The following is an 11,702-nucleotide window of genomic DNA, read 5'->3' as shown; positions in this document are numbered from 1 at the left end:
CAAACCCTCACAAACTTTTCCGGGGGTAATCACACGGATTGATTCCTCTCCGAAGAACTCCTACCGTCGAGGAGTCTCCAACCTCCAAGAGTAACAAGATCACGGGGAATGCTCAAAACTTGCTCAAATCTCAAATAGCTTGGGTTGAGAGGAGGAGAGGGAGACGATCTATCTTCTGATTGGAACAACTCTCAAAGGGGCTCACAAATGCTCTTGGGATCTAAGATTTGGTGTGAGCAAATGTGTGTGAGGTAGAAATGTGTTCTTATGAAGATATGGCTGTGTTGGACCCCCTCTCACGAAGTGGGAGGGGGTATTTATAGTGGAGAGGGGAAAGTGACCGTTGGGGTCACTTAAGTCTGACAGTGGTCGGACGTCCGGCAGTTCTCGGATGTCCGGACGCCCACAAGGGGTCGGACGTCCGACAAGGGTCGGTCGTCCAAGGGATGTATATATCAGGGACCACTGTATAGATATCAGGAATCACTGTATAGACGAACAATGACCGGATGTCCGAGAGGGGGTCGGACATCCGAGGCACGGACATCCAAAAGTGTTCGGATATCCGACAGTTCGGCTGTGTTGGCACACAATCTATCCTCCGAAGGGGCCCGGACGACCGACCCTCGGACGGTCGGAAGTCTCCGGATGTCCGAGAGTTTGGATCTGATCAAAGGCTCCGGATATCCGAAGGAGGTCAGACGTCCGGCCCTCGAACGTCCGGAGGGAGCCGGATGTCCGAGATTTTGACTCTGTTACAAGGCTCTGGAATATCGAAGGGGTCGGTCGTCCGGCCCTCGGATGTCCGGAGTGAGCTGGATGTCCGAGAGTTTGTTACTGTTGGGTTCTGTTTGGAAGATCTCAAATGAGAAGTGGAGATGTAGTTTTGAGAAAATTTATCGCAAGGCCCGTGATCCCCTCTTAATAGTGCGGGATCCCTAAAGACTCAAGAATCATAAAAAGGGTACTGATGATCCATACTTGATTGTATACTTTTATTCGCTGATCATCACTCCGCACCACTAACGTCGAAGGAACTGATACCTTTGAGTTAGCCCTTTCACTTGAGCTTGATGTTGTTGTTCCTTCTTGGCTCAAGTTGAAAGCAAGACATGATGAAGTCTTCAAGTAGCTCTCCCATACACAATGTGGAAAGCCTAGCTTATGTATTCATCTTCATTTGTCCACCATGTGAACATCCACAAGAATCAAGCATGTAGTGCTGAGGAATGCTTATCTTGATCTTGTCCTTGTTAGCACATGAGCTTGTCCTTATCAACACATGATCATTAACAATAGCTTAAGAGGGGATTAGTGATTAGTTGTCTATATGTGTGTTGTCAGCAACATCAAAACATGATAAATGGCATGATTGCACTTTCATCGAGGAGCTTGGGTGCAGCTTATATAGAGTGCGACACGACGGGCCGAATGCCATTAGGAGGGTGAGTTAATGCTAATAACTTCGGAAGTTACTAGTAACAGCTGCTCTAAGTGCGGTGTTACTAGTAACGCCGATCTTCATTGTGCTTTATGTGGTAGTTTAAGTCTCTTGCCGTTGCAGTCTCTTTCTCATTGTGACTTTGCTTTAGTCCGAGTGTCGGAGCACGTCCGATTGATCGAAGGCGGTCCGAGTGACCCTGTGCATCCGAGGGAGAATCTGTTCGCCCGAGTGAGACCGAGACTGCGTCGATAGCTTTAAGAACATTGATGACTGTGTGGGACCCTAGGTGGGCCCTGAAATGCACGTCCATGGGTCTACCGCTAATGGACAAGCCCATCATGTCCAACAACATACATTATATTTTTGTTTTGTGGTACCGCATGACATTCAATTATATGTTACAATGTGGCAACGGATCACGAGACAGGGGAGTCATGGGTGAAGCAAGCATCGTCCCCCTTGATGGCGGTGGCACATCAACACCAACACGGAGGAAGGGGATCAAAACAGAGCGCGAAGTATGGTTTAAAGGAGAGAGGCTGTCATGGCTAAGATGAGATCGACATCATCTGTTTTTTTAGGAGCGGGCTCCAACACGAAATGTGTCGCTAAGGTGGGAAACAAAGTGAGAAGGGGAGGGTCCGGCAGGAAAAATCGCGGGATGGGGATTTTGTGTTGGGACTGCCTATTAACGATAACATGACGGATAATTTGGTCAACCACTTTTCTCCCCCGCATATGGCTGGATTTGAGGGAGCGCAAACTGTCGAGGTGGCTTGATTTTGAGTGGCCCGGTGGGCATCCATTTAATATCCAAACACACCCATATGTATGAGGGGGAAATGAGCTTTAATCTTGAAGGCAATTCTAATCATTTATTGTATTTATTTATATACACTACGAGGGAAATTTTACTAGTGAAGTATAATCGGATTAACAAAAAGGATGAGCTTTTTGTATGTCGTTAAAATAAACTAATTTTCGACTTACCTTAATAAATGGAAAAGTTCTTTTACGAGGGAAATAATATTCTCATTATTCAAGGGGGGACGAATGGATAAGTTGACTCCATAAAAGTATGCACTGCCGACACGGTTTTTCATTTTATTTTATGGCGGGAAGAAACTTCCAAGAAAAAGAACAATATTTTGGACAAACCTTAACAAATGGATAAAGTTGACTTCCGATATTCCCGCAATAAAAAGAAGAAGGCACCATATAGTAATACATCAACCATTGTCTAGAGTAAACCGATCGCGTTTAAAATAACGAGAGGCCAAATTATAGCCGTTGTTGAGGTGGTGTCGGCCGGAGCCGGAGCCGGAGCTGCACGTTCTCGACCAATACACGTTAGTGGTGAGCAGTTCTCCGATATTCACCGGCCACCGAAGAAGCCACACCTTCAGAAGCGGTCCACCGCTCACTACTACTACTCCGTCGAACGGCCAAGCATTTGAATTTGCTCGTCGCACTGTCCGTCTGCCCCCCGCACGAAATTTCCACGCCGCATTAACTTGCCGAGATAAATACACGGCACGTATACCATGGATGTTCCGTTCTTTACTTCCCCGGCATCCCTTGTCCCTTCCCTCGTACGTATCCGGTTCTGTGTGCGCTCAGATTTCGCCAAGCATACCATATTACCATCCGAGTGATTCATTACTCTTGGACTTGGTGCAGGTGAACCAGCACTACATTGTCATCACATTTCGGATCGATCTCGCCACCAGTAGCCACTTATTCGTACAATACGATGCCAGCATCAGCACGGGCGTACAAAACTTGTGAGTACGTGAAAAGCACTTAACTGAAACAATATAGAACGTAAAGGGCCTGCATGCAAAAGCGCCCACTAAGCAAGATCATTGAAAACGAGCCCTGCGAAAGAGGAGACAGAGGAATCCAAGCAACGGTCTCCTGGGGTTGGCAGAAAGAAAAAGAAAAAAAGGAAAGGAAAAAAAAGATCGAGCCACCGTCTCTTACACTCCTGACCCTTCTCTCCCCCCAAATCGATCGTCGTGGGGAGCAGTCGCACGCGGTGAGGCCGGCGCCACTCCCAGCCCCCCGACTCCAAAACCCCCCACTTCCCCGCGAATCCCCCACCTGAAATCGCCCCAGCCATGGCCGCCGCCGCCGTCCGGAGAAACGTCGCTTCCTCGCCCTCCGGAGCCGCCCGTCTTCGCCAAGCCTTGGTATAGTAACTTACCCGCTTTTCCTTTATTATGTTATTGCTTGAGCATTATTGGTCACCAGAGGAGAGGGGAGGAGAGCTGCTGTTGCGGCTGGTTGGTGGCGACGTCGATGTGAGCCTGCCAGGGCTACTGTTTTCGGTTGTTAGGGAGTGCTTAGGTCAGGCGATTGCTTCGCGCAGATCTGCTAATAACTACGAATTCCTCGGGAAGGAGGATGGTTAGCGTGACAGGGGCGCCATAGATTTGGGATAATCGGTGGTTCTCCGGTGGTGCCCGGCCATCGGACATGCTAACCACTGTCCTGAATCCTGATGATGCGCGTAATTACTGCTAGCGAAGGGTCCACATAAAAATGCTTGCCTTCTCCTCCACCCGCAGCAGCAGCGAGCTCGTCAACAGCCTTGCCCGGCACTCAAATCCACTGGGATAGGACAGATTCGTGCGTCCTGCCGTGTTGCCTTCTTGTCTGCTTCTTCTTTATTCCTGTACGTATCATATGTGCCTTGCTTCTTGGCTGTGGTCTTATAATGCTGCATTTCTGGCAGACGGTGTAGGGAGAGGTGAAGGAGGGGGCAGGTAAGTGTGGGAGCGAATGGGGGCGATTGGAGGCGACGAATCCGTGCAGTGGGACAAGATGAATGGAGCTGAGGTGGTGAACGGCGGTGGAAGTGGCGCAGGAAGCCTGGATAGGATACAGGTCTTGGTGAGGGTGAGACCTCTGAGTGACAAGGAGATTGCAAGGGGTGAGCCTGCGGAGTGGGAGTGCATCAATGACACCACCATCATGTTTCGGAGTACCTTCCCGGATCGACCCACAGCTCCAACCGCATACACATTTGGTCAGTGCACTGTGTTCTTCTCTTCTCATGCTTACATCTTTTGTGGTTTTTCATTGCGCTGGTCTTCAGTATGCTTAATTAGTTTTAGTACTGTTTTTTGGGAGCATTTTCATAACACCTGATGTAGAGTACTACAACGGCTCTCAGAAGCAACACTCAAACATCATATTTCCCTACACAATTTCATGTATACTTGATGTGTATATTATTACTGCATAGTGATCATGCCTTTATCTATTGTTGACTTATTGTTTAAATCATTTCAATGTGCTCAATTGCTCAATTGCTATGTAGGGATCTCAGGTGAGTTGGGGTTATTAGTTGGTAATACTCGTATAGTTTGGTTCCATTTTCCTAGTGTGCATCCTTGTTAAACATAAATCTCTTGTATTTGCAGACAGGGTATTTCATTCTGAGTGCAGTACGAAAGAAGTCTACCAGGAAGGGGTCAAGGAAGTTGCCCTCTCTGTAGTTGGTGGCATTAACTGTGAGTGCAAACTGCACAAAAGCTTATGAGTCCAAAATTGTGAAACATCATAGCGTTTGAACTAAATCAGAGTGTGTCTTCTCTCTCAGCAAGTGTTTTCGCGTATGGGCAAACAAGTAGTGGGAAAACATATACTATGACTGGAGTGACAGAGTGCACAGTAGCAGATATATATGATTATATTAACAAGGTGATCAACTCCCTACCAACCATAGCTTCCATGGCCAGGTTTTGGTCTCGATTGTTACAAAGTCCTCAAATCAGTGTTTCTTTTTCAGCATGAGGAGAGAGCATTTGTGTTGAAGTTCTCAGCAATTGAAATATATAATGAAGTTGTTAGGGATCTTCTGAGTGCAGAAAATACTCCTCTTAGACTTTGGGATGATGCAGAGGTAATAAGGTGCTCCTTCTCAGCATTGTTAACTTTGAGTAATGTTATGCTCATGTTTGCTAACCGGTTTATTGTTGTTTATTCTACAGAAAGGCACCTACGTGGAGAATCTTATGGAGGTTATATTAAGGGACTGGAACCACCTCAAGGGACTTATTTCTGTTTGCGAAGGTTTAATATTGCTTACTAATAGCAGCTTCCATTTTGTGGAAATTATGGTTATTGTATGTTCTCATTTGTGCTTTACGTGATTGTAATAGCTCAAAGGAGAACCGGGGAGACCTTCTTAAATGAAAAAAGCTCCAGATCCCATCAAATACTTAAATTGGTCTGTCCTTAACTTGATTATATTTACGAAATATGTATTTGATGTATATGTGGCCCATTTGTCATAGACGTGTGCATGTTTGCTGACCGTTTAATTTTCATCAACCAATTCAGACTGTTGAAAGTTCTGCTCGTGAATTCTTAGGAAAGGACAAGTCAACTACCCTTGTGGCTAGTGTGGTAAGGAAGACACCACAGTTTGTTTAGTTTATACAATTTGGAGAAAAACTGTAAGCAGCGCTATTCTTCCCATGCAGAACTTTGTTGATCTGGCAGGAAGTGAGCGTGCATCTCAGGCTATGTCAGCTGGCACAAGGCTGAAAGAAGGTTGCCACATTAATAAAAGTTTGCTTTCCCTTGGCACCGTCATTAGGAAGCTAAGGTAGCAAATTCAGCTCACATCGTTACTTTGCTTTGATTCTTCACATTATAAGAGTGATTACTTATGTAGTCATGGGATTATTTTGTTAGCTACTGACATTTCAGTTTTTTTTTCGTTATTCAGCATGGGTAGCAATGCACACATACCGTATAGAGATTCCAAGCTTACACGGATATTACAACCTTCTTTGGGAGGCAATGCAAGAACTGCGATTATTTGTACACTCAGCCCTGCGACAAGTCACATTGAGCAATCAAGAAATACACTGTTTTTCGGGAGTTGTGCAAAGGACGTAGTTACAAATGCTCAGGTTAATGTGGTCATGTCTGATAAAACACTAGTTAAGCATTTGCAAAAGGAAGTTGCTAGACTGGAGAGTGAGTTGCGGCATCCAGTTTCATCAAACTCTAGTCTGGAAGCACAGGTGAAGGAAAAGGACAACCAAATCAGAAAGGTACAATGCATTGAAAACTCTAGTCTGTTTTGTTCCGTTCCTGAATGATGGAGATTGTTGTATTGCTCCCCTCTGTATTCCTCTCGGAATACACACAGATAAACTCATTTTTCTTTCGATCCATTCATGATTCGCAGATGGAGAAAGAAATAAAAGAACTGAAGACGCAACGTGATTTGGCCCAGTCCAGGTTGCAGGATTTGCTGCAAGTTGTTGGTGATCGTGATCCAAAGCACCAGGTATATTTACTTGGCTTCTAGGTATCACCTTTTGGGCCTTACTCCGACAGTGATGCATTTGTTTTCTCTGTATGTTTAGGTCTCGGGAAAGCGTTCAATCAGAAGTCCTCCGTCTGTTGGAATGCCCCCAAGCGCTAGCAGAGATGACAGTTCTCAGATCTCTCATGATGATTCAGAGCATTACAAGGAAGTGCGATGTATTGAGACAATTGAAACTGGAGGAAATGAACGTTTGTCTTTGTCAGCTGGTGAAAGTACCAGCCCACAAGATTCAAATAGGAATTCGAGCATGCGTGGTAATGATTCAAATAGGAATTCGAGCATGCGTGGTAATGATTCAACAGCTTCAGTGAATTCAAGGCGCCTTGGTGAAACTCCTATTACCTTGGAGCAACATTTGGAGAACATCAGAAGGCCTTTTATCACTAAAGATCTAGGATCTTCAACCCGCAATCCGTCAAGTTGTAGAGTAATTGGTAGAAGCAGGAGCTGTAGATCACTAACAGGGTCCACTTTACTTGATGAGATGGAGTTGGAGGATTGCACACCAGTAAACAGAAGTTTGGTAATTTTCCCAGGAAGACCTGAAGAGTACCAGAGAAGAGGATCTGCATTAAACTATGATGCAGGGAGTGAGACTCCTTCAAGGGCAGGATCTGAAATTAGTACTTCGAAGGGAGCTAGCAAGGCAGGTGATGCAGAATTTACCGGTATAGGTGAATTTGTTGCTGAACTTAAGGAGATGGCTCAAGTTCATTATCAGAAACAGTTAGGTGACCAGGTACGGGGTTATCTTTTAGGCATGATTTTATGCTCTTGCCCTTGCAGCTCATTTATTTTACCCGCAGCATAATACTAGTTTACATACCTAAACTGAACCAAACTTGAACACGGACCTGCTGAAATGTTTTACTTCCATTCCATCAATAACTGAATAAGTGATTGGTATTCGTATTCCATGTTGCAGAGTGCGAATGGAAAGAGCGTCGGATTAGACCCAATGATGGATGCTTTGCAATCACCTTCTAGATGGCCATTGGAATTCGAGAGGAAACAGCAGGAGATCATCGAGCTCTGGCACGCTTGCAGCATTTCGTTGGTCCACAGGACATACTTTTTCTTGCTCTTCAAAGGAGAATCAGCCGACTCGATTTACATGGAAGTGGAGCTTCGGAGGCTGTTGTTCCTCAGAGACACCTACTCCAGGGGAAGCACCCCCAGCAACGTGGTCGTAGGCAGCCTCAGTTCTTCCCCTGTCGCGAGGTACGCGGCAATCATCGATGCACCAGTTATCTGCTTTCCATTTCATAACTTAACAGATGAGAGAAATGATGAACACAAACCTGAGAACGTCTTCCCGATGTGTGCAGCGCCAAGAAGCTGCAGCGCGAGAGGGAGATGCTGGCGAGGCAGATGCAGAAGCGGTTCTCCGTGGAGGAGAGGAACCACATGTACACCAAGTGGAGCGTCCCGCTGGACTCCAAGAAGAGGAAGCTGCAGGTGGCTCGGCGGCTGTGGACGGAGAGCAGGGACCTGGAGCACGTGAGGGAGAGCGCGTCCCTGGTGGCCAAGCTGATCGGGCTACAGGAGCCCGGGCAGGTCCTGAGGGAGATGTTCGGGCTCAGCTTCGCGCCGCAGCAGCCCCCCACCCGGCGCTCCTCCAACGGCTGGAGATATGGGATCCCCTCGTTTGGTTGATTGAATTGGTTGGTTGATCGGGTCCGTGACGGCACGAGGCGAGAAGATGACAGGATGATGCGGCTGACCAGAAGATCTTTTTTTCTTTCTCTGGTGGTTTTATGTCTTGGGGTGTTGCCTGTTCTGATTTTCCATAGGGTATCAGGACACGCGCATGCGTTGGGGGTTTGATCTTGGTGTAGGGCAACCCGGTTTGGTGCGCGGTTTCTACGTAGGCGCCGCCGGTCTTTTTCCGGTCTGATTGCTAACATTATTAACGTGTACCACTGCGTATCCAAACGCACGCCCTTGTGTTAACGTGTTGTTGCAATTCCCACGGTTTGCACCACTCATCTGTAAGAAATGGTTGTTCCGCTGTGTACGAAAAGCTTGTAGAAAATCAGACATCTGTCATCCGTTGCAGCCACCACAAGGAGCCGACCATTCTTGGAAGAAGCATACCGTGTGATCTGAAAGTACGCTTTGTAAGTTCTTGTGACAGTTTTTTTTTTCAAAGGATTACTGTGTGTTTCATTAACCACAAACTTATCCTGAACTTAGAGCATCTCTAGCAGATCCGTCTAACTCGTGAACCTGTACATAACCGTCATTTTACAGTTCGGTATTGAAAAAGTGTCCCAAACAGACACCGTAAACATGTATTTTTTTGGTAAACATCCCTGCCAAATCTGTAAATATAAGCATTTCGAAGCCAACCTGTGGGTGTCATATATATACGAAAGACCGTTGGCAGGAAACCAACCGTCATCGGAACCTTCATGGCTTGCTTCCGGCCGCCGCCCCATCCGTTCCCGGTCGCCGTCCCATCCGTCCCCGGCAGTCGCCGCCGCCCCCCCTCTTTGCGGCTACCCTGCCTGTCCTGGCGTATTCGGCAACGACGACGGGAGCTAGCTAGCTAGGGAGCTTCTGGATGGATTCAACGACCGAAGCTAGCTAGCTAACTAGCTCCTCAATGGATTGGCGACCGGAGCTAGCTAGCTGGTTACTGGATGGATTCGACGGCCGGAGCTAGCCAGCAATGGCGACAGTCACTTCATGCGAGCATTCCTGAACGTCGGTGGCTTTGTATTTGGCCGCTTCGTGCGTTCTCCATCGGCTTTTAGGAGCGAATTTAGTTGACCATGGAGACGTACGAGAGGAAGAAGATATGGGGAAAAATATAAGCAAAATTTGATTTACAGTTTAAGTTTAAGGGGTCTGTTTGACCGTAGCTCGAACCGGTCCTTAAAATGCGTTTTCCGCAAACTGAAAACCGCGTTTCAGTTTCGCGTTTTAAGGGGCCTGCTAGAGATGCTCTTAGGAATTCCCATAACTACCATCGTCACCACCGCTAATTGTCGCTTAATTTGGTTGAGACCATAGCCAAGCACTAGTAGAAAATAGACCTTTCGTCCGAAGCTTTAGACCCCGTTGGGTTTGGGCCCGGGACTAATGAGAGCATTAGTCATGGTTCCAATGGCTAGGAGTGGACGGGGGCACGACCAGGATTAGTCCCGATTGGATATGCCAACCGGGACTAAAGGTCTATCTTTAGTTCCGGTTGGTGATACCAACTGGGACTAAAGGGGCTCGCAGGGCCCCCAGCCTGTCGCAACCTCTTTAGTCCAAGCCGAGTAAAGCTGCTTCATCCAACCCGAGTCCAAGCTTTCTCTCCTCTCTGTTTCCTTCCCCAAGCTCGGGTTGATCCTCCATTTTTGCCAAGATTTGTCAAGATTGGCAGCACCCCATCTATCCAAGGGTTCTAAAAGGTTAGCAACTTCATCCTTTCATCTCTAATTGCTAGTTTAGCAGTTTCATGCTCTATAAGTATAGTGATTTGTGAGTTTTAGTTTGGGAGTAATTATGTAGGAGTTCTATTCGATTTATATGCAATCTAAGATCAAATTAACTTCTTAGTTTGTAGATGTGTAGGTGTGGTTTACTTAGTGCCTTCCTGTCCCCGTCGCCGACACCACCTTGGTGAGCCTCTTGTTTTTATCATTTTTGTAAAAAAAAATCTTATTTGTATGATTTAGATAGTTACTCGTATAATTTTATTACTTGTATGATCGTTTGTTATATATATCTTTTATAATTATTTGTTTCATTTCGTGTTTATGACAATTATGCATATCAAGTTGACATAGATATTTTATCTAGGAGGTATGTAAACCAGAAAATGCAACCGACCCTCTTGTCGAGAAATTAAGTTTAGTTGAAAAAGAAAATGATTATTTGAAAGAAAAATTAAAAACAATTGAAGAAGTGAAGACGAAATTGGAGTTGTATTTTGCCGATGTCATCGATGATCACAAGATCAAGATGGATGCAATGCGTTTGAAGATTAGAAAGATTAAAAAATATGTCATTAATAAAGAGGCTTGGTATCATTATGTTGTTGTATCAATGGTTACCTTAGTTGGGATTTTGATCGCATTTATTGTTGCGTTTAAATGCTTTAGATAGTTGTATGTTGTTTTATGCGAAGTATGTATGAACTTTATGTATATATTTTTTGCAGTAATAACATTTGGTCACTACTCTATTTTGGTTTTAATGTGATGACTTTGTATTAATTTGGTCACTTCGATGTTGTGTAATGAACGTGAGACGACAATGGATGTACGATGACCAATGCTCTTCCGAGTACATTAATGGCATGCATAATTTTATGCGTGTGGCTGAGGCAAACAATCGGAATGGTTTTATGTATTGTTCATGTGGTGTCTGTAAGAATAATAAGGATTATTAGTCCATCACAACCACTTGTTGCAGTCCGGTTTCATGTCCATCTATAACTGTTGGACCAAGCACGGAGAAAGAGGGGTTACAATGGAAGACAATGAAGAAGAAGAGGACGGTATAAACTATCCTAGTTTCCGTGAATATGATGGTACTACAATGGGGGAACCTGAAGAAGAGGCATCAGATGAGCCCGCTGATGATCTTGGTCGGACCATTGTTGAGCACAGAGAAACAACAAAAGTGAAAAATGAGAGGTTGAAGTTGGAGCGCATGTTAGAGGATCACAACAAATTGTTGTACCCAAATTGCGAATATGACAAGAAAAAGTTGGGTACCACACATGAATTGTTGCAATGGAAGGCAGAGAATGGTGTATCTGACAAGGGATTTGAAAAGTTGCTGAAAATGATAAATAAGATGCTTCCAAAGGATAACGAATTGCCCACCAGTACGTACGAAGCAAAGAAAGTTGTCTGCCTCCTAGGATTAGAGATCAAAAGATACATGCATGCTGTAATGACTGCA

The 11,702-nt window shown here is 45.5% G+C and overlaps 1 protein-coding gene across 1 annotated transcript; it reads left to right on the top strand.

Annotated features, from left to right (window-relative positions):
- The first annotated feature begins 3,356 nt into the window (after positions 1 to 3,356).
- Positions 3,357 to 8,814, top strand: LOC123406045 (kinesin-like protein KIN-7C). Its single transcript, XM_045099544.1, has 14 exons — positions 3,357 to 3,636; positions 4,182 to 4,475; positions 4,873 to 4,962; positions 5,052 to 5,152; positions 5,241 to 5,354; positions 5,443 to 5,524; positions 5,614 to 5,681; positions 5,795 to 5,860; positions 5,938 to 6,062; positions 6,186 to 6,516; positions 6,654 to 6,755; positions 6,835 to 7,536; positions 7,723 to 8,018; positions 8,126 to 8,814. Exons 2-14 carry the CDS (start codon positions 4,229 to 4,231, stop codon positions 8,451 to 8,453), a joined length of 2,652 nt encoding a protein of 883 aa, XP_044955479.1. The 5' UTR covers positions 3,357 to 3,636; positions 4,182 to 4,228; the 3' UTR covers positions 8,454 to 8,814.
- The last annotated feature ends 2,888 nt before the right edge of the window (positions 8,815 to 11,702 follow it).

Source organism: Hordeum vulgare, chromosome 6H (assembly GCF_904849725.1).
Source record: "Hordeum vulgare subsp. vulgare chromosome 6H, MorexV3_pseudomolecules_assembly, whole genome shotgun sequence".
NCBI classification, from domain to species: domain Eukaryota; kingdom Viridiplantae; phylum Streptophyta; class Magnoliopsida; order Poales; family Poaceae; genus Hordeum; species Hordeum vulgare.
The sequence above is the reverse complement of the archived record's forward strand: the minus strand, read 5'-3'. Positions and strand labels throughout refer to the sequence as shown.

Bases quoted from the DNA above. Each gene is read 5' to 3' on its own strand.
- LOC123406045 (XM_045099544.1), top strand. From the start codon at position 4,229: ATGGGGGCGATTGGAGGCGACGAATCCGTGCAGTGGGACAAGATGAAT. The intron at 4,963-5,051 runs GTGAGTGCAAAC...CTTCTCTCTCAG, and splicing joins TGTAGTTGGTGGCATTAACT to CAAGTGTTTTCGCGTATGGG. The intron at 5,861-5,937 runs GTAAGGAAGACA...CTTCCCATGCAG, and splicing joins CTACCCTTGTGGCTAGTGTG to AACTTTGTTGATCTGGCAGG.